We start from the raw sequence: 27428 nt of genomic DNA on the forward strand, positions 1-27428 counted from the left end.
CCTCACCATCTGTGTTGTCACTGAAATAATGCAATCAACTTGAAAATTAGTGAAGGTTACAGGCTAAAAGCACTGTGCAGAGAAGTGATACAGCACCCACTGCTAAGGGGTAAGGAAACTTTGCAATGACAGAATGCGCCCTACTTCAACATTGAAGTAGAGGGTACACAAAAAAGAGAAAGTGTTTCTAGCAATAGCCCCATGTGGGATTGTAAATCAATCAACCACTTCTTCCGGTCCTGCACAGGACTGTTCACGAAAATCATAACTGTTCGCACTTTCATGACAAAAAAAAACTGTTTTTTTGCTTCTTGCAGCCATATCCCATACCATCCTCATTACCCCTCACCTCCCTAGAGATTATTTGATAAGTTTGACAAGTGCAATGTTGTGTTTTTTAATATGTTTATACCGCGATGTCTGCGGACACCAAGCATGGATCCAAGATGGTGGGCATTTCCAAAAATCTGACGCACTTCACGCTCTTCACTATCCAATCAGGGGACACGTTGCATGTCCGCAGACATGACGTTAGCCGATTAGCTAATCGGTGTCCTGTCTGCGGAGTGAACAGGGAAGTGTGTCCGCGGAGCGGACATAGATATCACTAATTTTTTGTGACCTACTTTTCGGTCGTTTTAAAAATAACTACCAGATGGATTTTAACCAAATTTACAAAAGCACGCTTTCGGGACCAAGCCGCTGCTCCTGCCGCATATGGTGAAATTCCGTCCAGCGGTTTGGGCTCTAGACGTGAGCAAAGTTTTTCCCCATTCAGTCTATGGGAAAAAAGAAAATTTTGGGAACTCTCCCCCTCCCAGACCAAACCTCACCAAACTTTGCAAAACAATTCAGAGTGGGCCATATACTTCTTTTGCAAAGTCTGGTGTGGATTCGTCCAGTGGGAGCAAAGTTATAAGCTGCCCAAAAAGTGCTCTTCCTATGGGTTTAGCAACTTAACCATAACTACTACTGATTATTTGCAATACTAAGTGCAAACAATGAACATAAATCCAGGCAGGCCCATGTTTCTATGCATGGTTTGTATTTTATAGTGCAACTAATTGTAAATGCCTCCCTCCATATATGTGCGTGGTGGAAGGCCTTTACATTGATTCCTGTGGAATCTGAAAGTTTTTAGCAGGCGCAAAAAATGTTGGATTCCATAGGAATCCATAGCATCTCCCTCAGCATCACAATCTGATGCTGGCAGAGATGCTGGTGTATATCGAAAGCAGAGTGGAGGGGCAGGTGGGGCCACTCGTTAGGGTTTGTGCATCCTTAACATGATGTTTACACAAGCCATTTATGATCTGCTGTTGAAAATGTGGCACCTGTGTGCTCTGCCCAGAGATGCCTACCCTTCTTACCACTGGTTTAGCCTTTGAGTCGCACCAACAGTTTACCATCTCTTGTGCAAGAAATGAACGGGCTTCTTACAGTTTGAATGACATGGAATGAGGTAGATGCATAGAAAATGCATTAATTATTTCCCCCACATTGGTAACTACGAAGATGAATAAAAAAACACAACCTGTGCTCAGACGTTTGTAAATGAAAGGGCTTTAATGCAGATTAGTTGAATCATCACATTATGGGAAATGTGCTTCTTGGTTCACTTACTAACATTGCTTTACATGGTTATCTTCAGCAGCACCTAACTGAATGACAAAATAAATCTTTATTGTATGAAGACTGTGCAAGTAACATTGTAAACAAATAGTTTTAAAGAGCGTTGTTAGGAGTTTGCTCCTGGAAAAATTAGATTAGATATTTTCAAGTATTTTGTGAGAAGCCTCAGCTTCCACGTCACGGGCCCCAGAGCAGCACGGATAGTCCTATGCTCTGGGCTTTTTATTAGTGGTTTTCAGTGGAAGGATATATGACCTCAGGAAGAGGACTGTCGGAGAGGCATGGCTAGGGTGTGTGCTAGTCCTCATTCTTCATCCATGCCCTCAAGCACAAGCTGCTTCCAAATAATAAACCCCTTGGGTGCCAATCTAACAAACCACCACACCGAACACTAGGGTAATTTACAACATACATACATCTAATGTTTCTTTGTAGTCTTGAATCAAATCACTGGTTCTCAACCATCAACTTCAGAGCAGACAACCAATCCGGATCATCATCTTCCTCTTCGAATTCCCTGAAAAAAATAATCACAATTTAGACAGAGCACAAAATTAATGACCGTAAGTGAGTAGATAATTTTAGTAAGCGTTCAACAGTAAGAGCAGTGAAGATATGTTCCTGGAGTTCGATGAAACTAGGGACACCCAAATCATTGCTGCCTTATTCCATATTATTCTTCAATGTCTTGCAAGTGAAGAGTTAAACAGAAAATACAATTAACCATTTCACATTTGAAAACATGTAAACTCGTTTGTTGCACTTTTTTAGGACATGCAGTGTAATCCTTTTTCATAGGCATTAACTAGGCCTGTACATTCATTAAATGTCATCATAGGCTAGGGAAGTCCGGACACTCAGTTGGGCTACTTATGCTTGAGCAGAAAGCTAATTGTTGCGATCAGTTGCAAGAACTCACCATCTTGCTATGTGATGGGGTGAGCCGCTAAGGACAGAGTTGGTTCCGGCTGCTACCCAATGTGCCTCCCAGAGGGTGGAAGCAGTGGGATCCCACAGGCTTCCAGCTCACAGCAAGAGATATTTCCCCACTAGTGGAAAACAAAACTATGCTTCTAATCTCAAGAAAATATTTGTTGGGAGATCTGCACAAGGCCTAGAGTAAGACTATCATGCAATCCTGTTAACTAATCTAGCAGGAAATACATTGGAGTGTGTCATGACAATCCCTATTCGACTCACTGCAAACATCAATTTGAGTATTTCTCAGACCAATCTACATTGCCTCCAGAGATACGTGCGCAATATCTACACAAGAGCAAAAACGACATACCCACATTTTCTATCAGAACAGTGTGGATGATCGTGGCCCTCACAGTCTAAAAGACCTGCCACTCAAAGTCACAGATCTCCAGTCTGCTCAGGAAGAACGCTGGAGAAGCTGGTACAGAACCGGAGGAATTCCAACATGGCCACACAGCTATAGACCCAGACCCTGTTTATAGATGCAGAAGGAACAGGTAAGCTAAATCTCTCAATTAACCAATGTAGAGAAGCATAATACAGAGATTCATATATTCATTAAAGGTAGTGCAAGCTAGTAACTAATCTAAAACTCAAACTAAATAAACCTGTCTCCAGACAATCCAAAGACCCAAGATAAGTGCCTTGTCCCCCGATAGCACAATAAAGCGGGGGAAAGAGGGAGGAGGAGTTTGGAGAAAGCTGGCACAATTCACAGTCCCTCGATACGCAGGGGCCACGCTACCTGAGCAGAGGTGTAACATACCTTGGCGGACCTACACCATCTTCTCTAATGAAGGTTATGGCAGAGCCTATTCCCAGGCGAGACTGCTGAAGAGTGGAGGACCTAGTGGATGATCCGGTAGCAAGGAAAAGGCAGCCTGAAGGGTAATGCTTCCTGACTGATCTGTGGCAGTGGGGGGGGGGGGGTGGGGAGTAGTGACATAATATGGTCTGCCTGAAAAGGAATGTGAACGAAGTTGGGTAGAAATACCCACTAAAGTGATGTTGTGAACTTAATGTCGGGGAGAGACCTGTTGGGAAAGTTGATGAATCCCAAGGAGAGCCCTGATGTGAAATGTAATAAAAACCCAAGGTCGGTGAGAGACCTGCTGTGAAAGATGATGGTGCCAAGATCCGGGAGGGCGCCTGTTCTGAAAGTTGGTGAACCGTAAGGTTTGGGAAAAGGTGTGGTCAGAGGTCAAGTTCATATTGAAGCAACGAGAAGCTGAGGGAAGCTCAAGAGAAAGTATGTGATACAAGGAATTAGATACTGGAGAGAGGACTTAAGAGTGCTCGTGAAAGCAGGAAGACTGGAGGAGTAGAGTCTGTGAGTAAAAGCTTGGAAACATCTTCCCAAGACAAGTCGTTTGTTGTGCTTTGATTAACTGAGGACTCCATTTAAGAATAGGATTTTGGAATTCTTTTGTTGTTCAAAGATTGGGAAATGTGTGTCGTTAGCTTAGGGTAGCCAGGCTCTGTGGCAGGCTTGTTAAGGCAATGTAAAACCTCAGTGGAACGTATCACTACCGATTTCTCTGGTAACTGAAAAGGTGAAGACATGTTTTATGGTTTTGTGTAACAGTTTCATGGCAAGTTAAATTATAGGCACTGAAACTTGCTTATTGATTTGTTTTATTTTCACTATGTATTCTTGCATTCAAAACCAGTGCTCTTAACAGGACTGCAAGCTTGAGGAACGTCTCTTAAAGCCATCATTCATCAAGTAACCGATACACTTAAGTATAATTGAAGTGTCATAAAACTGTCCACTCTCCTATCCAAACATATCTCAGAAGCAAGAGAGGTTTCACAGATGAAGTAGTATCGCTACTTAAACAGTACACAAAGTTTGATGTTAAGTGCTAAATGCCTCCATACACAGTCAACTTTAAAATTACTAATAATTTCCATATTGTTCATGAATTAATTGATATTGCAATATTCATCAAAACCACAATCTATGGATCTTTTACATGATACTTGGAATATTAGGCAGTGATCCTTGTTGCTGCTTGGTCCTGCAGAGGTCTACAAAATGTACTGGCTATTGTGCATCTTCAATCATTCCACAAAACGTAGAGAAATGATTGGGGAAAAGTTCAGTCTGATTCCTTGCTAAAGAATTCTAAGCACCATAAATGATCACTGTGTTGTCACTAAGTGGGTTAACCATTCAGAAAAAATATGACTCCCTATTTACAGAAATTCCGGGAAAAGCCAGCATGGGGAAAAAACGCCCAGCAGGATTATTCCCGAATAGTCAAGTTGCACCAGATCACCAGGTGGCGAGGCTTCCCAATCTTTTGGCAAAGAGTGTGGTACACTCAAGATTGGTACAGCCTGATAAATTAAGTAATTCTGCAAAAACTAAGCTTAGATGTCTTCAGTAGAACATACTGTAGTTGTGTTATTTCATTTGATATCTCAACTGACACAGGATGCACCCATTGTCCCAATACAAGTCCTTTTGCCTCGGTGAGAAAGCTTTGGGTGATTTCTTTGTTACTTTTCATCACAATGCAGCCTAAACATAAGCCAATGGCCCCCTCCGGACCCTCCATGGTGTGGGCAAGACAACAAATGCACTGACTAAATGCAAGGTTTTTGATGAACCAAGTGCAAAGTGACATATGAGGATGTGTAACGTTTATCGTTGCTTTTTTTTCGAGCTTCATACATACAGTGTTGGAATGTCAAGTGGTTAGGAGATGGGTCTTCCAGTGAGGAAGAGGAGTCGTGAGAGGGCTTATTTGAGTGAGAGTGTGAAAACACAATCTTATAAGACCTGGTCGAGAATGCAGCATTTTTGGTAGTTTTATGAAGAATGCAGTGTCTTACTTGATAATATCACAGGTGCTCTGATTTAGTCAATTTAGGTATTGAAGGACAAAATATGTCCTTTTTGAAACACATGGGATAGGAATTCAAATACTTGAGATCCCAATGAACCTCTTTCAAAAAGCTGGTGTAAATTCCACGTTACAGTCAACTACAGTGTATCAGCCCACCCCATTGTGGTTTTCAGAGAGGAAGTTTATGCATGGCCTTAGGCCCATCTCTCTTTGAGACACATATAACACAGAGGTCTCTGCACAACACCCTCCTCGATCATCTTCCAACTCCCTGTCGTGACCCATTCCCTAAGAACCTGCAGATGTGAGACCTGATAATATCTCGTAAAATTTTGAAAAGTGAGTCCACCCATATTTCTATGTTTATAAAGTGAGCTAGTGAAACTCTAAGCAAACAGAGTTCTTCCACACAAGGAAGGATACCTCCTGTTGCAACTGTTTAGTTACAAATATTGCTATCTGGATGGGTAGAGCCTGGAAGAAGTACAAAAGTCATGTTGAATATAGAAATCTTCCCACTATCTTTTTGGCTTCTCAAGAGCGAGAAATTTATATTAGCGCCCAGGAATATACTGATCCCTCTCTTCTTGTACAAGATCAGTCTCCTGGAGGAATACCGCTTGTGCTACCCTCAATGTCTGCAACATTTGCACTCTTGTTCAAACCCATCACATTATATGTCAAGATCTTGAATTGTATCTCATAGGATCACATCTACGGCCATACTTTCTTTAGTGTGACAAAAACAGTAGTAGAAAGGCATTATACAGAGGCAAGATATAGTTGGCATGAATCTTGACTTCAAGTATAAACGTTTCCCGCCCCCAAACAACAAACTAAGCTATTAACCAAAATAATATGTAGGATGTACCTGACAAGTGGTTAAGTGGCAATGGTAGCCCAAAGACCCCTGCTGTCCAAAGCAAAATACTTTCTATCTAGGGAATTACATTTTATGGACTTATTGTACCTAGCAATGGAGTCCTTAACATCAGGGTCTCCGGTAGAGGGTGAATGGCCAAGAAGACCATGTCACCAGTAGCAAGTCTATGCTTTTAAGCCATTTTTTGAAAGACTGAGATAAAACAAAAGCGTGTTCCTGTGTAACTATTATTTAAACAGCTAGTTGGAAGGCTGCCAGCAATTATTCATCTGGTAGCTATCATGAATGAATCATACAATTTAGTAGAGAGATATATCGCCTATCCTACTATGCATGTGCAGTATGGGATACATTACTCACCGTAATCGTATTTCTGATGCTTGTATCTGCTTAGATTCACATGCTGTGCATAGGCCGACATCTAGTGGAAGCTGCGGAGTATTACAGTTTGTTTTTCGAAACTCGAAAATGGGCGTCGACACAGGCGTGCCAGTAATACTATCCCTAGTGCGATGTCCACTGTACCCAAGATCCCTCACGCGTCTAGGATCCTCAGATTGTATTTTTTCTGACATGAGGAAGCATGAGGAGTAGCGTGAGTACAGATAATCCAAGCAGATAGACAGAAAGGTAAGACTACAAGCAATCATGCGCCTTCTCTCGGAGGGGAGGAAGGGTGGGTCGCATGTGAATCTAAGCAGATACAAGCATCAGAAATACGATTACGGTGAGTAATGTATCCCTTCTGAGGCTTGTGGAATCTGCTTAGATCACATGCTGTGCATAGATTAGCGAGCAGTACCAGAAGAAGGAGGTGGGATGTGAGAAGGGTCATGAGCAAACAGGTGTCTTAGAACCGCTTGTCCCACTTGTGTATCTGTCTTGGAATGAGTGTCAATGCAGTAATGCTGAGTAAAAGTGTGAATAGAGCTCCAAGTAGCTGCTTTGCAAATGGTGTCGAGGGGAACATTTGCAATGAAAGCCAGAGTGGCCCCAATGCCTCTAGTAGAATGGGCCCTTGGCGTAACAGGCAGAGTTTTTTCAGAAAGAGAGTAACACAGCTGTATACAGTTGATAATCCACTTCGAGATCGCGCCTTTAGAGACGCGATCCCCCTCTCTGCCTGTAGCTACGGAGACAAACAGTTGATCTGTTTTCCTTAGCGGTCTGGTTTTATTTACATAGTAGAGGACCGCCCTACGCACATCAAGGGTGTGTAGTTTCACCTCAGCTGAGCTTTGCGGGTTCTGGAAGAAAGCCGGAAGCTCGATGGACTGGTTTACATGGAACTTAGATATAAATTTAGGTGAGAACCTAGGGTGTGTGCGTAAAACCAGTTTGTCCTTGTGGATAGTAAAGAAAGGATCCTGCACTGACAGAGCCTGAATTTCACTGACCCTTCTTATAGAGGTAATGGCTACTAAGAAGGCCGTTTTATAAGTCAGGTGTTTGAGACTACTTTTATGCATGGGTTCGAAAGGGGGGCCCATGAGCTTAGCTAGCACCACATTGAGGTCCCATCCTGGCGGTGGGTTCGAAATAGGAGGGTGAAGTCTCTTTACTCCTTCCATGAAGGCTTTAACTACTGGTACTTTCCACCACGATACTTTGTTATGGGATGTGGTGTAAGCCGAGAGGGCTGCCAGGTGTACTTTCAGAGAGTTAAAAACCAAACCTGTGTCCAGCAGGTGGAGCATGTATGTTACAACGTTGGAAGGAGTGCAATCAACTGGGTTGATTTGTTTATTCTGGCACCAAATAACAAATCTCTTCCACTTGTCAAAGTAACAGTGCCTTGTGTTTGGTTTCCTGGATTCTTTTAGGATGTCCATACACCTCTGTGGTAAATTGAGATGCCCAAACTCTATGACCTCAGGAGCCATGCTGCCAGGTTCATTGAGTTGGGTTCCTGGTGCACTGTTTGACCTTGTTGCTGGGACAGTAGGTTGTACCAGGCTGGGAGTTTGATGGGCTCGCACACCGCCATCCTGCGTAGGTGTGGAAACCATGGTTGTCTCGCCCACATGGGAGCAACTAGGATGAGCGTCATCGATTCCTTGTTCATCTTGTACACCACCTTCCTGATGAGAGGAGTTGGTGGAAAAGCGTACGCAAACATCCCTGACCAGTTCATCCACAGGGCGTTCCCTTGGGAGTCTGGCTGGGGGAACCTGGATGCAAATCCTGGGCATTGTTTGTTTCCGCTTGTGGCGAATAGGTCTATAGTGGGGAAACCCCACTGAGAGAAGAGATCTTCTACGATATCTCTGTGAAGGACCCATTCGTGTTCTTCTGGGAGGGAGTCTCTGCTTTGGGCATCCGCTAGGGAATAGAGCTCCCCTGGAACATGTTGTGATGACAGGAAGATGTTCCGTCTGAGTGCCCATATCCAGATTTTCTGGGCAAGCTTGGACAGATTTGGCGAACGAGTCCCTCCTTGTTTGTTCAGATAGAACATGGCTGTCGTGCTGTCCGTCTGGATCTGCACCGACAAGTTTAGCAGATGGGGCTCGAACGCCTGAAGCGCTCGGAATACTGCCAGAAGCTCTAGCAGGTTGATGTGGTTCTTGGCTACTGAGTGAGACCAGAGACCCTGAGCTGTGTGGTGGAGATGGTGAGCTCCCCACCCAGTCAGGCATGCATCTGTAGTCACCACTGCCTGTACTTCGGGATCGTAAAAGGGTTTTCCCCCTGCGAGATTCTCTCTTGTCCACCACTGTAAGCTCTGTACGAGTGTTGGCGAAACGACCACTAGATCGTCCCACTGACCACTTGCCTGAGACCACTGTTTCGCCAACCATTCCTGCATGGGACGCATGCGCAGACGCGCGTGGGGGACCAGGTAAATGCATGACGCCATCATGCCCAGTAACCGCATTGCTTTGCGTACCGTTATTTGTTGACCTGACTGATAATGTGGAATTTGCAGTAGTATATTCCGAATTCTCTCTTCCGAAGGGAAGGTCAACCCTTTCTGAGTATCTAGGATTGCTCCTAGGAACTGTTTTGAGGTGCTTGGCACCAGACTTGACTTCTTCTCGTTGATAGAGAAGCCTAATTCGTGGAGGAGGTCGATAGTCCTCTGAATGTTTGACCTGCAAATTCCTGGGGTTTCCCCCGTTATGAGCCAGTCGTCCAGATAAGGGTATACAGGGATTGCCTCCCTGCGTAGGTGTGCAGCTGCCACCGCCAGTACCTTGGTGAATACCCTTGGTGCTGAAGCTATCCCGAAGGGCAGTACCTTGAATTGGTAGTGGCGACTGTCCACCTTGAAGCGCAAGTATTTTCTGTGCGCTGGGAGCATGGAAATATGAAAATAGGCATCTTTCATATCCAAGGTTGCCATGTAATCCCCCTTTTTTAGGAGGGGGATTACCTCTTGTAGCGTGGTCATACGGAATTTTTGGGGCTTGACATACTTGTTGGCAGGCCGTAAGTCCAATACTGGGCGCATTGTCAAATCTTTCTTTGGCACAAGGAAGTAAGTTGAATAGATACCCTTGTTTACCTGGTGTCCTGGGACGAGTTCTATCGCGTCCTTTTCTAGCAGAATGGCGATCTCCTCGAGAAGGATCTTCTGATGTTCTAAGGAGTGTATTCTTTGTCGTGGAGGGTGGTTCCGGGGACGCTGCAGTAATTCTATACAATATCCTGCGGACACTGTTGAAAGCACCCATCTGTCTGAGGTGATCCCTTCCCAAGCCTGGGTGAAGTTGGAAATGCGTCCCCCTACTGGGGTTGCGTGAGAAGGGACCCTGAACTGAGCGTCACTGCTTTGGCGGAGGCGTGCCACCTCCCTTGTTGGGGCTGCCTCTGCCTCTTCCACGACCTCTCTTGTTACCTTTACTGTAACTTTGGGTAGATTGCTGGTTGTTGTTCCATTGTGTACCCTGTCCTTGGGCATAGTTGCCTCTATGTGAATTTTGGCCGCGTGGGCGACGAAAATTATTGTTCCCCCCCTGGTTCGGGGGTTTGTTGGTAAGCTGGCCAAGGGATTTGAGAGTCTCGTACTCGTCCTTGGCATTTTTAAGTGCGTCTTCGACCGCTTTCCCAAACAATAGATCTGGTTCCACCGGCTTGTCTATTAATGACGCCTGTGTTTCTGTCTTGAACCCCGACTGCCGTAACCACGCATGTCTCTTGATAACAGTACCTTCTGCTATCAATCTTCCTGCGTTGTCTGCAGTGTCGAAAGTTGCTTTCAAAATGCAACCAGACACGGCTCTCCCTTCTGCCGAGATCCGAGCCAACTGGCCCTTTAACGGTTCAGGAGCAGAGGCTATGAGCGCCGCGACCTCTTCCCATTGATGGCAGTTGTAACTTGCCAACAGGGTGGTGGAGTTAGCAATCCTTGCTTGGTAGGCGGACGTTGAGGCTACCTTCCTGCCAAACCCGTACAGTCTTTTGCTCTCCTTGTCGGGAGGAGCTTCCGACGACGATAAGGGTGTCCCAGCCCTCTTCCGAGTGTTGGTAACCACTAGGGAGTCTGGTTTAAGATGACCTCTTATATAAAGAGGGTCAGACTGGGCTGCCCGAAAAAGTTTTTCGACTCTGGGGTTGACGGCTCTGGTGAGGTTAGGATTCACCAGGGATGGATCGATTCTACGTTGGATGGATTTAAGGATAGGGATGGTCTGAGCGACCGGCCTCCTCTCTCCCACCAACTCTTCTGCGAAGTCCCTTTCCTCCTGTACACCGTGGGTGTCGATGTGAAAATGTTCTGCTGCGCGAGCAAGAACTTCATTAAGGAGGGGTTGGTTATCAACTGGCGAGTCGGTAACTGGGGCTTCGCTCTCTACCGGGGAATCTACTCTGTAAATTTCCTCATCTTCTACCTCCTCCAGGTCCTCATCCTCCGCATAGTATTCAGACCCGGTTCGTTCCTCCATAATTGAAAACTCCTGGTCCCCTTCAGGGAAAGGTTGTCCTTGGTATCTGGGGTGTGGAGTAGAGTATGGAGTAGAGTAAGGCTGCACCTCGAAGGGGTCAGGTGTTTCGACCCGGGCCTTTTTACTTAGGGGGATAGGATCAGAGGAGCCTGAGGGTGTGGCCCCTTGAGGGTCATACGAAAGGAAATGTTCTGGGTTTTTGTCATAAAAATCCGCTAAGGAAGACATTCTTGACATGACCCTGTCTATGTCCTCACTGGACCATTCTTTGGAACAGGGTATGGCTTTAGTAGGCAACTTAGAGGACTTATTGCTGGATGTTGCTGTCCCAGTAGATTTATGTTTATCTGTCTGCTTGGGGTGGAAGGATGGTCTTACAGGAGTGGAAGGCTGAGCTTTCCGCTGTTTCCCTCCCTCCCCGTGCGTGGAAAAATGTTTTCCCTGCCCCTTAGAGGCCCCAGAGACTTTCGACGCCTGGCGCCGAGGGTCGGGAGAGGTATTCTGTTTGGAGCGTGGGGCCTCGCTGGTGTTAACTGCGCTCTCGGTCTCTTGGAGCGCGGCCTGGGGGTGGAAGTCGTCTTCGTCTTCCGACGATGGAACTTCCGTTAATCTAGGGAGCGAGGCACTCTTGGCAAGAGTGGATGATTGCCTTGCGTCATGAGGCGATCTCGATCGAGAGCGCCCAGAGGACACCGAGTCGGACCGTTCTATCCGTGCCTCTTTCCGAGAAGTCGACGTAGTCGAGGTTCGGTTGGACTTAGTGTGCTTAGTGTGTGTAGGTGTAGCGCTTGCGTCGCCGGGGGTCTTCCCCATAGCCGCCCTGCCGGACAACCTTCCGAGGTCGGGGACCTGCGCTCGGCAGTCTTTCGACGCCGTAATGCCCTCGCCGTCCGAAAGTACGGCGTCGCTGCCATCGCTGAAGGCGCCCTCCGCTGCCATGGCTGCCTGCCTGGCGTGGTGGGCCCAACGCTTTGTCGAACGGTCCTTAAGTGTTTTAGGTTTAAACCTACTACACGCTCTGCAGTTCGCTTCGGGGTGGTCCCTCGGCAAGCAGAGATTGCACATGGCGTGCCTGTCGACCCAAGGGTATTTGCGATTGCACTTGGGGCAGAATTGGAAAGGGGTACCCTCCATACGCACCTTGAGGCAGCGGGCTGATAAGTGTAGGAAATATATATGTACCTATATACTAAGAGTGAAGAGTATGTACCACCCCCCACTCTCCCTACTTGCAGGGCCGAGGCCAGCGGCCTACTAGGCCCGGGCCGAGGCCAGCGGCCTTCCGAGGCCCAGATCCGTCGTGCAGCAGCCGACGGTCGATGTCTTCTCCAGCCGTCGTCGAGATCGATGGTCGACGTTGGGGTGGGGAAGGATGTCAATAAATAATTTTAAATTGCAATATAATAGCAAAAGTATGGCTAAGGCCAGGGGACTCCGCAAGATGCTTCCGACCAGTATGGCGGAAAAAAACAATCTGAGGATCCTAGACGCGTGAGGGATCTTGGGTACAGTGGACGTCACACTAGGGATAGTATTACTGGCACGCCTGTGTCGACGCCCATTTTCGAGTTTCGAAAAACAAACTGTAATACTCCGCAGCTTCCACTAGATGTCGGCCTATGCACAGCATGTGATCTAAGCAGATTCCACAAGCCTCAGAAATATTGTTATTAACACAAACCCACAAAGACACAATGGTAGACAAAATATACTTGTTTATAGGAAAGGAGAAACCAAATTTGAAACTTGTGTAAACTGTTTTGGATTACATCATTGCTTTTAAAGAAAATAATCAGGAATTTTACCAGAAGGTGACCATTATGTACAAAACTAACAACATATAGGTAATACACAAATACATTTGACTTTCAAAAATAAAAAAGAAAGAGGAGCTGAATTTGACAAATCACGCTCAGTATGGCAGCAGCCTGGGTCTGCCTGTAAGGCTAAATGTGCTGGATAGGTCATAAACCAGGCTATAGATAACTGTCCCTAGCTCAATTAGGGCTAGTATGTGTGGCCTTTTTATGTGGCAAAATCACACCAGAATGTAAAAATAAAAACTGGGTGAATTTTAGTTACTGGACAAATGCCAGTAGAGTTTTAAACTTATTCAAGTTAAACATGAAGCTTAAACAGATGTACAAAAGGCTGGAATCCTGTACAACTTATTCAAGTTAAACATGAAGCTTAGACAGATGTACTAAAGGCTGAAATAATGTACTACGCCTTCCGCTGTCCAAAGTAATGTTAAGGGGTCACCATGTCCGCTGGTCACGGGTGTAGGCACAGCCCCCGTGCAAAGACAGTGGCAAAACCGGCGTTTCGGTGATGTATACCAGTTAAATCATTGCTGGCAGCCTTCCAACTAGCTGTTTAAATAATAGTTACACGGGAACACACTTTTGTTTTATCTCAGTCTTTGACTCCACTTTGTTCCCGGGGTATTTGGAGTTCCTCTTTGTTTTCACTATCTTTTGAAAGACTGCAAGAGTGGAAGAATACCACTCCCAGAGCACAAGAACTAGCTTCTTCAAAGAGCTGCTAAAAGGGAAAATGTATTTCCTTCAATGTATTACACTCCAGAATCTGTCAGCTTGTGCACTGGCCTGGCATCAAAAGGGCGCAGACAACACATAAGTCAGCTGCCTTCTTGACCAACATATTCTAAAACAAGACCTGATCCAAAAGTTCTGCATAAATTGGAAAAGGTTTGCTCAGGAGAATTCTAAACGTCACTGCCATTTTAGTCCCAAGGCCAGGTCCTCAGTGTCTAAGTCAGAAAAATAATAACTGTCCATACAATATCCTCTCCAGCCTCAAAGAGATACAACTTTTTAGAGATCCTTATTAAAAAAAAAGCTCTAAAAATTAGCCAAGCTTTATTATCTGGAAACCTTCATATGATGGGCAATGTCCCCAGCACTAAGCCTTGGACAATATCGGTGCAGATTTGGCTGCCAGTTTAATTGTCAGCAGCAGTAACAATCGCAAATCCGGGGGACCTTTGAAGGACAGCTTTGCTCCAGAATCAAACACCACTGGTGCCCTGAGGCCTCCAGGAAGTGTTAGACAAGGCGCAAAGTCCAGCCCCTGAGAAGTACAGAGGATGGCAGAGGGCTTAACCATATTTTTGAGTGTATCCAGCCAGTACTCCTTTTCCATCAAAGGAGCTGTGGGTGTCAGGGTGCTCTGGTGGAAAATAGTGAGCACAACCTGCCTAAAGTATACTTTCAATTTCTCAGAACAGAAATTGGTTTCTCCTCAGACTCTGGCAGAGCGAAGCATGAAGTCATTGATGTGGCCCTTGGTGGGATAAGAATTTCTTCATCCAGTTTGCGCCTGGAGAGCTTGTTCAAGGATGAGGACTCTGTAAGAGAAAATAAGGGATATGGGTTGTTTGACCGAGGTCAAATAATTTGCGGTGGAATTGACCATAGTTGATTTTGCAGCAAATCTATTTGACCTTCGGCCAAACAAGCGAAATCCCTGGCCCGCCGGCAGCCTTATAGCCATCCTCTCTCCTCTACTTACCTTATTGCAGTCTGCCTTTACACCCCTGTGACGTCAGTTTCGTCCCTGCAACGTGGGTCGGAACTGATGCCGCAGGGTCCCTTTCTCAATTTTTTTAAAAGAAAGTCCCCCGCTTCCAATGTCGCGGAAGCAGGGGGACACCCCTGCAACTCCGTTCCCATTATAGCGAGCAAAGGGAGCGGGGGGGGCACCCCTGCAACCCCTGTTCCCCTTCTTTGCTATAATGGAACCGTATGACCTAGTTGTACACATTTTTGGTTGTACGATCATTTTGTACAGCCTAAATTCGGTCAACTAGGCCACATTTATTTTTGGTCAGATTGGATAATTCCAAAATAACAAAGTTACTTGTCGTAGTTACTCCTAGTCCATAGTCCCCTTTCCTCCATACTTTTGGGACACTGTCCATCGGGACGGGACCGGAGCACTTTTGAAGCATCAAAAATAATTTGTTGTCCTTCTATTTGTACACAGGGCACCCGCACGTGACCGTAGCCCTGCCTTCATGAGCTCCGCCCTGCGGATCACCCTTCAGTCCTTTTCTATCGCCAAAGTCAAGGGACTATTAGCAAAATAGAGGATACTTATTAGAGGGAACAGCGGGCGTATGGAGGAAAGGGTACTATGGACTAGGAGTAAGGTAGCCACTACGGTAAGTAACTTTGTTATAGTCCTACATCCCGTCCCCTTTCCTCCATACCTTTGGGAGATTCCCAAGCCCTGACAAAAGAAACAGGAGGATGGAAACTTCCCTTACTGGAACAGGTTCTTAAGAACTGCCTGGCAAACTGTGCATCAGCCCGGGAGCTCAGGTCAAGACAATAGTGTCTGCAAAAAGCCGTAGGAGAAGCCCACGTAGCAGCCTTGGCTATGGACTCCCAAGGGATATATTTCTGGAAGGCAACTGCGGCCGCTTTGCCACAGACCAAATGTGCATGAATGCCCTTTGGGGGCTGAAGGCCTTGAGTTTTATAAGCCTCTGAGATGCATGAAGCGATCCAGCGTGAGATGGACGCTTTCAAAGCGGTTTCCCCTTTGGGTAACCGAAAGTAACCAAGAGTTCTAAAGAACTAAGTTTGCTTGTTCTGTCGAGGTAAAACTTCAAAGCTTTTCTGTTGTCTAGGTTATGTAGAACCCTCTCTGCATCGGAGACCGGGTACGGAAAAAAAATCGGTAAGGATATTGTTTGATTTATGTGGAACTCCGATAGAATTTTTAGAAGGAAAGAAGGATGAGTGCGAAGCACAACCTCATCCTTGTGAACAGTTAGGAACGGATAATTGACAGAGAGAGCTTGAAGCTCACTTATTCTTCTCGCAGATGTTACCGCAGTCAAGAAGGACACTTTCCAAGACAGGAACTTGATCTCGGTAGTGGCCATTGGTTCAAATGGCTTATGACACAAATCGGAGAGGACCACGTTCAGATCCCATTTCGGATGAGAATGCCTGACCGGAGGAAAGAGACGAAGAAGACCTGCAAATTCCTCTCGATTACTGGGTTTGCCGGTGAAAAAGAGCAACTGTCTGTAGACAAATAAGCTGCAATGGCAGATAGGTACGCTCTGCACAATAAGACTTGGATGCCAGAGGCCGATAGGTCTGATATAAAAGATAAGACACAGTCAATAGAAGCCTGCCGAGGATCAAGCTGTTTAGCTAGACGCCAATGACAAAAACAAAGCCATTTGCTTTTGTACTGAGCCCTCGTAGAAGGCTTACGTGCTACCTGAATTATGCGCATATTATCCTCTGAAAGGTTAAACTGCGCTAAGGACCTGAACCAGGTACCAGGCCGCCAAGCTGAAGGATTGTGGGCAGGGGTGCCACACCTGGTGATTACTCTGGTGGAGGGGAGGTTGAACATCTGCGGCAACCTGATCGGGTTGCATATCGATAGGTGCTGCAGCTCTGAAAACCAGAACCTGGCTGGCCACCAAGAAGCTATGTAGAGGAGAGTGCAGTTGGAAGCGCTCCTGAGTTTACAGAGCAGCCAATCAATCAACGGCAAAGACGGGAAGGCGTAAGCCTTCATGTTGTCTCAAGCAATCTCGAGGGCATCCCCTAAGTAAGATGCTCTGAGACCGTCCCTGGAAGCATAAAGATGCAGTTTCCTGTTCACTGCCGTTGCAAAGAGGTCCACCGCTGGAGAACCCCATTGCTGGAAAATCTTGGTAAGAACATTGCTGTTCATCTCCCACTAGTAACTCACCACTGACTGGTGACTCAAGGAATGTGCCGCAAAATTGATCAGACACGGAATGTGCATGGCCTGTATCCAGACATTGTGCTGGACAGTCCAATTCCAAATCTGGATGGCTAAATCCACCAGAGGAAGGGACATGGTGCCACCCTGCTTGTTAATGTAGAACATTGCTAAAGAATTGTCTGTGGGAATTCGCACCACTCTGTTGATGATAGAGGGCTGGCAAGCTTTCAATGCCAGAAAAACTGCTAGGAGTTCTAGGTAATTGATATGAGACATTCTGTCCTGGGCCGTCCACAGATCGTTCACCTCGAGGTGATGCAGCTTTGCCCTCCACCCTATGAGGGAGGAGTCTGTTGTAAACGTAACCTGTGGGCAGGGCTCCTGGATGAAGGTTTCCACTGAAAGGTTGCTGGCGGATGACCACCATTGAAGATCCACCGTCATGGAGGATGGGATGGGAATCATTTTGGAGTCCAGGTCCACGGCCTGGGACCAGCAGTCCCGAAGAGCAAGCTGGGTGCATCTCATCTTCAGTCTTGCAAGGGGTAGGGCTAATCCGCATGACGCCATCAAGCCCAGGAGTCTCTGGAACCACCAGGCCGACATGTGGGAGGCCTCCAGGAAAAGCTGGCACATGGCCGATAAATCCGCATTTCTGTCCTCCGTTAGGAACACTGTGTCACTGACAGTATCCCAACGGAAACCTAGAAAAATCAGCTCTCGAGCAACCGTCATAGACTTATTTCCACCAGTTCACTGACAGCCCCAAATGGAACAGGAGCTGGAGGAGTGACTGAAGATTGGCCGATGCAGCCCATGGGCAAAGACTCTGCAGAAGCCAATTGTCCAAATATGGAAGGGACATGAACTCCCTGCAGTCTGAGGAACTCTGCAATGACCGGCATCATCTTCGTAAAGACATGCGGTGCCGAGCTGAGACTAAACAGCAGTACTCGATACTGGAAGTGTTCCGTTCCCACAGAAAAACAAAGGTATTTCTGATGTGGCCCCCAGATCAGCATATGCATGTAAGCGTCCTGAAAATCTACCACACTGAGCCAATCGCCCTTATGACGAGAGAGGACCTTATCTGGCTGGGTGTGATCATCTTCAATATCTCTTGGAGTAGGAAAAGATTGAAGTTGGAGAGGTTGAGGATAGTGCGCAGGCCAGCCTGGTTGGGTTTGGGCACTGTAAACAGACGGAAGTAATAGCCCTCCCCTTGCTCCCGCACGGGAACAGGTTCCACCACTCTGAGGTCCAGAAGTTTCTGTACCTCAGCTCTGAAGGAGGGTGACCAAGTCTGCTGAAGAGGAGGGTGATTGGGTGGGGTTTGAAGGAGGGGCAAGCGAAAGCCCGCTCGGGCAAGAGACAAAACCCATTGGTCTGATGAGATGATCTGCCACGCCATCAGATGAGATGATATTCGTCCTCCCACTGCAGTCTTGTGAGACCAATGAAAAACATAATTTAGATGGTTTGTCAGCAGTGAGACCACCTGTTCCCGAAGAGGAGGCTGATGACCGAGAGAAAAACTGGCTACTTTGCCTTTTCTGCTCACGGCGAGGGCCACCAGAGGAACCTTCTGCCCGGCGTGCACAGTGCTCCTGGGCCCCTCTGAAACCTGAGAAGGACCTTGTCTGGGTCCCTGACCTCTGCGCGTAGGCCGCTTTAGCTGGGGGTTTGGCAAGGACCGACCTAGATTTAGACGTTTGAGTGCTTGCATTTGTATTATTGGGTTCGTCATCGGTGGAGGAGTGGAACAGCTCCTTACCTTCTAAGGGAAGATCAAGTACTTTGTCCTGAACCTCCTTCAAGAATTTTGTAGCACGCAACCACGCTTTGTGGGAGATGTCTACTCCAACCTTAAGGCCCCAAGCAGAAGTATCTAGATGATGGGCCGCAACCTCCAGCTGGTCTTGAGCCAGCATTCTGGCATCAGGTAGGCCCTCTTTAAAATCTTCCAGCCTGTCCTGAGGGATACATTCCTGAAATTTAAAAAGCTCCTTCCACAGCTTGAGATTTGCTGCTGCTGCCAGGATGACTTCAGTAGCTGAAGTGCAGAATTGGAAAATACTTTTTTCCCAATGGCATCAAGACGTCTGTCCTCTTTGGACAACACCTGAAAGGCAGCCGCAGAGGATGTTGAGGACAGCTTAGACTATAGTGTAGCTGCTGCCACCACTGTTGATGAGGGGAGTGGACATACAGTCAAGGGTATGTCTTCTGACGAGTGTAGTTTGTAGCAAGTGTCAGTTTTTCTATTTATGTGCTGCCCGGAATGAGGTTTTTCCCGGACCTTGCAGGCTTCAGCTAGCACATCCTTTTGAAGGAAAAGGCCTGTGATCTCCTGTGTCATAAGAGTTAAGGCTTCTGAAAGAACATCATCTTGTGGCGCTGGAAGCTCGGGTATCGGAATATCCAGCAACGCCATCATATCCACGACCCGGTCATGAAAGGCTCTGACAGAGTGGGGCGGGTCCTCGCTTTCCTGGTCTGCTTGTTCTTCATCAGATGCAGCGGGAACAGAAAACTGATCCGCAGCACATGGTACCTCAGACCCTGTGGGCATACTTGACTGTGCAATGGGCATCTTAAGCACAGGTGAAAGTGGAGGCAGTGGAGCAGGGGGCGGCACTACCAAAACCTGCTGAGGGGTTGTAGGAGCAGGCTGCAGCTCGAGAGCCTTGAGATACATTTCTTTGAATAGATCCTTAAAGTATGTCTTCATCGGGTCAGAGTGCAGAAGAGCTTGGAATTTGCCAAAGAAATGCATCCTCAGCATGGGATGAACTACCACTTTGTCACTGCCTGAGGTGAACTGTGTCACAGGTGTCAGTGAGGCCATTGTCACCACAGGGTTTTCAGGGGCTTTTTTTATCCATTTTGGCTGTGTGACAAGGAACCTCGGCAGAGCCGGTACTAGCAGATCTAGAGCGCTTTTGAGCCCCTTTGTGATCTGCATAAGAATTAGCCCTCAGTGAGGGAACATCAGCAGGGCCGGTACTTGAAGATTTAGGGCCTTTGCCCCCCTTCTTTGCTACCTCAACAGGATCGGTACGACCCCAAGATTGTTTGTGGGAAGGCTTAGGGTCACTGTAAAAACTGGAGGGGGGTGTCTGTACTCATGCCCTCTATATGGCAGAGTAGAAGCACAGAGGACCCCAGCCAAGATTCTCTATAGGGTACCTATGGTCGAGCAATCAAGGCGTAAGCTCTCAGGAGGTGATGCGGGCTGGTTCTTAAGTACAGTGTAGTCCCTGATCCCCTGACAAAGGAATGTCCACACACTGTTAGTGATAACACAGCTCTTTATATAAATAAGGTTCAATATATATACACACAATCAATTACACACTTGAACTCCGGCATTTCTAATGGTAAATATATGTCTATGTGGTACCACACTAGTTATCGACTCCTTTAAAATTCATCAACTGCAAACAGTTCAAATGGCATACGATTCAAATAACAATGCGTATCGCATAGGACATGGGAGAGAAGACAAGGCTTGGTTAAACAATGGCAGATTACTGGGTCCCTTCCACTAGACACAGTTCTGTGTGAGGATTCCCCCCCACCTGGGCAACCTGTAAACAAATGTAATAACAAGCCCTGTCCAATAATGTTTAATGAGTCTTGTTCATCAGTAAATGTTCTACAACACCAATGTATCTAAGTTCAGTAGAGTTCTGTTCCATTGTTCGGTGACAGCCTCTTCTTGAGTGAACTCCCTTTAAGGCAGGAGCCACGGGTCGTCGCGATTCCTACAAAGGAAGATGAACACTGTCGTCCGGACAGCAGCTTCAGTCTGTGCGGTGCTTGTTGACGATTGATCATAGCCACCCTGCGTGGACGAGACATGCTGTGCACCTCGATGACAAGGGTATTGTTTCCACAAAGGAGACCGATGAAGAACGTAGGCCCAGCAAGGGTGTCGGGTCGTCGGCGATCGGGACTCGACCACGGCAGACTTTGGATCTTCGTCGGCGTCTTTGAGGACTTCGGGTGGTGGGAAACCAACCGGTGTATTCTCCTCGGCCATCGACGACCTTGACTTTCCCCAGTCGGGAAAAGCAGTCAACAGTGATGACGACCATAACAATGGCCCTCGCCCAGTCAATGATGGCTTGGACAACATGGAAAATGACCGACTGATGCAGGAATCGCTCAATGCTCTCCTGTTTTCAGAACACACATACATATTCAACATGGATACCATTGGGCCGGCTGCAGTCACTGCAACCAGCTGCGAGATAGCAGCTTCTGTTCACAGAACTCCCCTGGATATTCCCACAGTTTATTTCAGGGTACATCGTCAAGTTGGGGGTGATGATGCGGTGGTGGGGTGAATTATCGTTGAATTGGGGTAAACAACGGACAATTGCACCAAAGGTTATTGGAGTTGTTTTAAACTTGTAGCAATGTTTTTATGTTCAAACAAAACAAGTGCAGACTGTTCCCAAAGTACTAATTGAAAGGAAATAGTTACTAACGATGTTAGCGAGGCATATACATTGAATACGGCAGGCAAGTCGAAATGGTTGACAAGATCTCCTTCCTAACCTGCAATGTTCGGCTAAACAACCCTATTAAAGCAAGGAAAATACTGACATATATTAATCGGCATGGTCCAAATGTTGTGATGTTACAGGAAACCCATTCCCAGGGAGCACTCAATGAAAGATTTGCATCCCGCTGAGGGAATCAGCGAGGTTACACTGACTACTCCTCTCAGGCTAGGGGAGTTATGACACTGATACACCAGTCGTTACCCTTTCAAGAAAACAAGCGTTTTATAGAACCCCAGGGTCGATATGTGATTATTTGGGGCAGACTCGCAGACTCGCAATACATATGGTCCCAACTTGGATGACCCCGAATACTAATGGCAAATAGCGGAGACTCTCGCCAGAGGTCCACAGTCCTTGATTGTGTCGGGAGGGGACTTCAATACGATCCTGGACTGCGCAATGGACCATTCCAAAGATACCCAACGGGACCTGACAAATGTATCATATTTGAAATTATGCACCAAACGGAACTGGTGGATGCATGGAGGGTCCGCAACCCGGGCTTTCGAGAATACAATTATTACTCATCGGTGCACGACGCGCATTCCAGGATCTATTACTGGTTGGTCCCATCGGCACTGATGACCCGTGTACGAGAATGTAAGATATATCCTAGAACCATTTCTGATGATTCATTAGTTGCCCTAACAGTAGTATGGGGTGGGCCTGATACCCCCGCCTGCCATGGAGATTGTCCCCTTCGTGCCTTCTCTACACACTGTTTCTTGCGATACTGTGTGAGGGTGAGGTGATTTCGGCCTCATCCCGGTGTTTTAGAGAGACGCAGCAGGAGCTGGGCAGGGTGGAGACAGACCTTCGTCAGCTCGAAAATGAATATGGTACGACACACAGCAGAGCACTACTGGGCCTAATCGAGGGCAAGGGCAACCTGTTACAGTTTATGGACCTAGCTGACAAAGAGGTCCGACTGATGAACCAGCCCATCCAGGCACGACGATACAGGGATGCTGATAGGCCGGGTCACAAAAAGGGCCACAACTCATCACTGGGATCTTGGGCTAATCCAGCAACATATGAACTACTCATGAAGAAATCAATAGCGAGTTCCAACAATCCTATAAAGCCCTCTACACCAATTGTGTTCTCTGCACTTCTGCCGAGTTGACCAGCTATCTAAATGATATCTCCCCCCATCCATGTCAGACGAAAACACAGTTAGAACATAACCACCCAATTGCACTAGAAGAAGTTGTCGAAGACATAATGGCCCTTCGGTCGGGTAAGGCCCTCCGGGCCTCATGGCATTGGAATTGAACTATATGAAGAGCTTCATCAAATCCTAGCGCCCAACACCTGAAAGTCTGGGAGGAGTCCTTACAAACTGGCAGGCTACCCCCTTGCTATCCAAAGCCGGTATCACTGTACTGTTGAAACCAAACAGACCAGCTTCGGATATGGCCTCATACAGGTAACTACCCTTAATCAACTCGGATACCAAAATATTTGCCAAAATTCTGTCCACCCGGCTCCTCCCTCCCCACATGCTAACATTGATTCATCCTGATCAATCCGGATTCATCCCAGGCCGGTCAACTGCATTTAACCTGCGTAGACTCTTTTATATCATAGCCCAAACAGACCCAAGAGCGAAGGCTGTGGCTGCCTCACTTGACGCAAAGAAAGCATTAGACTCTGTCTCTTGGCAGTTCCTTTTCGTGGTGCTTTGTTGGATGCAACTGGGGAGTCAATTAAATTCTTAAGTCTACTTTACGCTAACCCAACAGCTAGACTGCGCATTAATGGCACGTTATCTCCCACCTTCCAATTAGGCCGTGGCACGAGACAGGGCTGCCCATTTTCTCCACTTCTTTTCGCCATGACGATTGAACCCCTGGCCTGCATAATGCGGCATAGACACAGCAACGGGGGTCTCCAGATAGTGGACCTGCCACAAATTATATCCCTTTATGCCGACAACACACTGCTGTACATCTGAAATCCGGAACTAAACATGGCTCCGTTACTAGAGGAGATCCGAAAATTCACGACACACTCAGGTTACCGTATCAATGAGGCCAAGTCAGAGCTGTTCCCGCTGACCGATGCAACACATACACTGGCTGACTTATTGGGTTTCAGATGGGTCTCGCCCAAACGCAAACATCTGGGCATACTGGTTTCTCTTGTCACTTTGCTCTTTACTCGCAGATAACCAGGAAACCTATTTAGATTCTCTGGCTGTGAAGCTGCAACTTTGGGCTAGATTCCCTTTATCGCTAAACGGCAGACTCTCAATGCTTAAAATTATCACAGTACCCAAGCTGCTATACTATTTCTGCAACATACCAGCATGGCCAGATTGTGCTTTCTTCCACAAACTTCGCTCCATAGTAATCAAATACACATGGGGAACAGGAACTCCACGAATGAAAAGGGAGGGATTGACAGCCATTTGAAAAAGGGGGCCTCATAGCACCTGACTTTGAGCTTTACTACATCGTAGCACAGGCACAATATGCAGGACATTGGTACACATCACACAACACCCCCACTACACTTGATCCTGGAAGCGTATAGCGCCTTGCCCTCTAATCTAAAATCTATTATCCTTGCTGGCAGTGCTCCAGATAAGATTTTGAGGTGGGATTATTTTACGCATGATTTTTCAAATTGGAGAGTAAATGCAATTTCAAGAGAGTAAAAATGAGTTTTCTCCTCTGCAAGAGAGTAAAACGTATCCAACATACACCCAATGCATACGTAAAATCAGACCTGTAAAATCAGACCTGTAGACCAAAAGAGTTGTAGATCAAAGTTGTCTGGCTTGCCTTTAACCATTTTATTACACGTGTGGAAAATATTCTGCCATAATAACTTGTAAGTACATGCTACATACACAGCTTCATTTTCAAAATTCTGGACCCTAGAAACTCTGTTAAGAACTACTATAGATAGAGACTAATGTATTGCTTGCAGAGGAGTGTGAGTAAGCAAGTGTTAGCATATGATTTACTTACAGGAACTTGCACACATAATCTCAGCAACAGTCACAACCTGCTAAACTACCTTCACTGCTGTCTGCTGCAGGAAATTAATGTGGATCCCCACATTGTGTACAAAACCAAAAACATGATTCTGGCAATTACAGTTGGGAAGAAATGCAGACAAGTGCATAGGTTGCAGACTGGTCCAAAATCCCTGCTTCAACACTAAAGTGTATGATCCTGGGCAACAAATGTTGCCACTGTGCCTTTTTAGCAAAAACAGAAATGTCTATAACAAGTGATTTATTGCCAACTAGTTACTACTCAAAAAAGCCTGACCCCTTTTCCACTGTTTGAACTATACCATTAATAGTAGTGACCATTTATATAATGCACATGACAAAGGGCCTAATTCATTGAGCGTTTTCCAATGGGGTGTTGCCATTATAAAAGGTTTCTGTGAATTAGGCCCAACGTGTATATGTCTCGTGGCTTACTCCTTGCTGCTTCTTTAATATAAATTCCCATGAACTCCGAGTATTAAAAACTCGCCTGTTCCTTCCCCCCCCATCTTGTACTTCCATCATAGGTGAGCAGTCTTAATTGCCCAATAGGTTTCTTCCAAGATAGTCAAGAATCTGCATCTCTGGCATGACACGCATCATAGCCAATTTAGCCCGTAATCGCTAATCACATCAGGGGGATTAAAGAGTGGTGGAAGAGCAAAAAAAGAAAGGAACTACTGGTACTCTGGCTGCATTCAAAAAGGAGGGAGTGGGGTGGCCAGACAGATGGGGTGGGTAGGCAAGGGGGGAGTGCGGGACGGGACCAGGATCACAACCTTGCCTGAACTGTGAAGCAAGGATTTTAATCCACTCTGCAAATTTGACCACATTGCTTCCAAGCTTTCCTTGGTACAAATAGTTTGGATTTCAAAGCCAACAGTAAGTTTACTTACAAAAAGCACAAATTGCATAATAACGCCACATGACAACATGTAAATCCTTACAGCTACGTGTTAAGCCAAAAGAATATCATTGAGGATTTAATGTTCATCCTGAATGGTATACTAGAAGTCCCAGAATGCAAGATAATGTCAACCTGAAAGATCTAGTTAACCCCACAGTACTTGCAGTGATTTAAGCCATGTAATAAAAGATGCTGTATAATAAACTCAGATATGGAGATTCTTTGCAACAAACCTCCAGCTCATTGTTATTCATGAAGTTGAAAACATTTGATTAGTGACTTAAAGCAACTTATTTTTTTTGCGTGTCAAGCTAGATATATAAAGCGCCCATTTAATGATGTGTTAATATAAACACATAATTAAATGGGCGCTTTGGGTTGCTCACTTTAACTACCATGCATATTAAAGGCTCTGCCACTTACAAAAGAAATGTGTTTGCAAGCTGAGCACTTAACCTGCAGAGCCGTGCGTCTGCCTAGTGAGACCTGGTAAACTGTCAGTGCTTGAATGTCAGCCTGAGCCGATTCTAGAACTGGCTTGGGAGAAAGAAAAAACATCCCAACGCAGGTGAGATAGCAGCAGCAAAAGGGCAGGATGCTCACCTGGCTGGTGTCTCCTGGCATCACCACCCCTGTGGGTTTGTGGCCCCCTGTCTCAGCTGCGAGGCCCCCTGTCTCAGCTGCGAGCCCAAGGCTACTCTTCCTATGAAAGTATGCGGCAGTACTGTGGAGTGAAGGACACTTGCGCAGGAAATGTCTTGCGGAAGGGAGGGGGCGAGGGCGAGCCCTGGTTACATGTCTCAGAGAGACCAGGAAGGGAAGGGGCGAGCGGGGCAGAACAATGCACTTATTATGCCACATGCTGCATATGTGTTAGCTCTGCAGGAAGGCCCAAGGGGTGGAGAAGGTGTTCACAACTTGACACAGCATGATTGGCAGTGAGCCTGGTTTCACCTTGTACTTTAAGTTTAAGGCTTTCCTTCCCGGTGGCTGTCCAGACTGCTAGTCACTGTTCACGCTGCTATTTAATGTTTGCCTCCACATCCCTGGCTTACTCTGGCCAATCGAATCAATAAAGGCTCCTCCTCCTCGAGCCCTTGACCAAGCGAGACATTATTGATCCATAAATGCCCTCCCCACAGACGATTACTGTTTTTATGAAAAGGGTGAATTCTTTGTTTTCGTTTTTCTAGGTATTACTCCTCTCATTCGGAGCTCCTGGCCTGCATGGGAATCTTCTCAGAAGTCAGGGAATGCAGCAAAACATTCCCTGGAGGACACCTACGGCCTGTATTTCATTTTTAGGGGCTTGTTCCATAAGCTCCTAGACCCAGCACGGCACACTGGTGCAGATCCAAGACACCTTTTGTACTCTGGTGCCATCTAGTGGAGGGAAGTATGCTTTTAAATGAAAATAAATACAGCGTAAACAGTACGCAGAAGAAAATGAAATGCTCAGTAATGGCCATAATTACATGCGTAAACTGGAGCAATACGCACCTTATCTGGAGGGCTGGGTAGAGTCTGCAATAGGAGGGGACAAGCGGGATGAAGGTAGATGCAAAAGCAGCAGCTGACACTCATTTCATCGGACAGATGTTCGTGAACGAGGTTGGCAGGGGAAGGTGCAGTCAGATGGCAGAAAGGGCCCAGGCGAGAGTAGATAAGGGTCTGACACAGGAGAGAGGGTTGGTGACTCGGGAGGAGAGCAAGAGATCAGTGTGGATGATGGCATCAATAGTGTGTACAGCCCAGTGGGTAGGACCAGAGGGAAGAATGGAGAGGGAGACCAAAGGTGCAAAGGTCACAGAAGAGAGTGGAAGCCGTGATTGAGGAGTCAAGGTGGATGTTGAAGTTACCAAGGAAAAGGAGCTTAGAGGTGGATGAGAGGAGAGAGGGGAAGTGAAATCAGCCCATTCAGAGAGGAACAGGGTGGTAGAGCCAGGTGGCCAGTAGAT

The 27428-nt window shown here is 46.6% G+C and overlaps 1 protein-coding gene across 12 annotated transcripts in view; it reads right to left on the bottom strand.

The window, feature by feature from the left end:
- Nucleotides 1-1547: 1547 nt before the first annotated feature.
- NEK3 (NIMA related kinase 3) overlaps nt 1548-27428 on the bottom strand; it is a 493231-nt gene continuing 467350 nt past the window's right edge. For 9 of the 12 annotated variants that reach the window (XM_069640019.1, XM_069640013.1, XM_069640010.1 and 6 more), the window contains one exon: nt 1548-2149. In XM_069640019.1, the coding sequence (XP_069496120.1) occupies nt 2080-2149 (70 nt within the window). In that variant the 3' untranslated portion in view covers nt 1548-2079. The remainder of the gene's footprint in view (nt 2150-27428) is intronic. The other 3 variants (XM_069640021.1, XM_069640017.1, XM_069640014.1) reach the window with 1 other exon arrangement.

Source organism: Ambystoma mexicanum, chromosome 7q (assembly GCF_040938575.1).
Source record: "Ambystoma mexicanum isolate Mex_15411 chromosome 7q, UKY_AmexF1_1, whole genome shotgun sequence".
NCBI lineage: Eukaryota > Metazoa > Chordata > Amphibia > Caudata > Ambystomatidae > Ambystoma > Ambystoma mexicanum.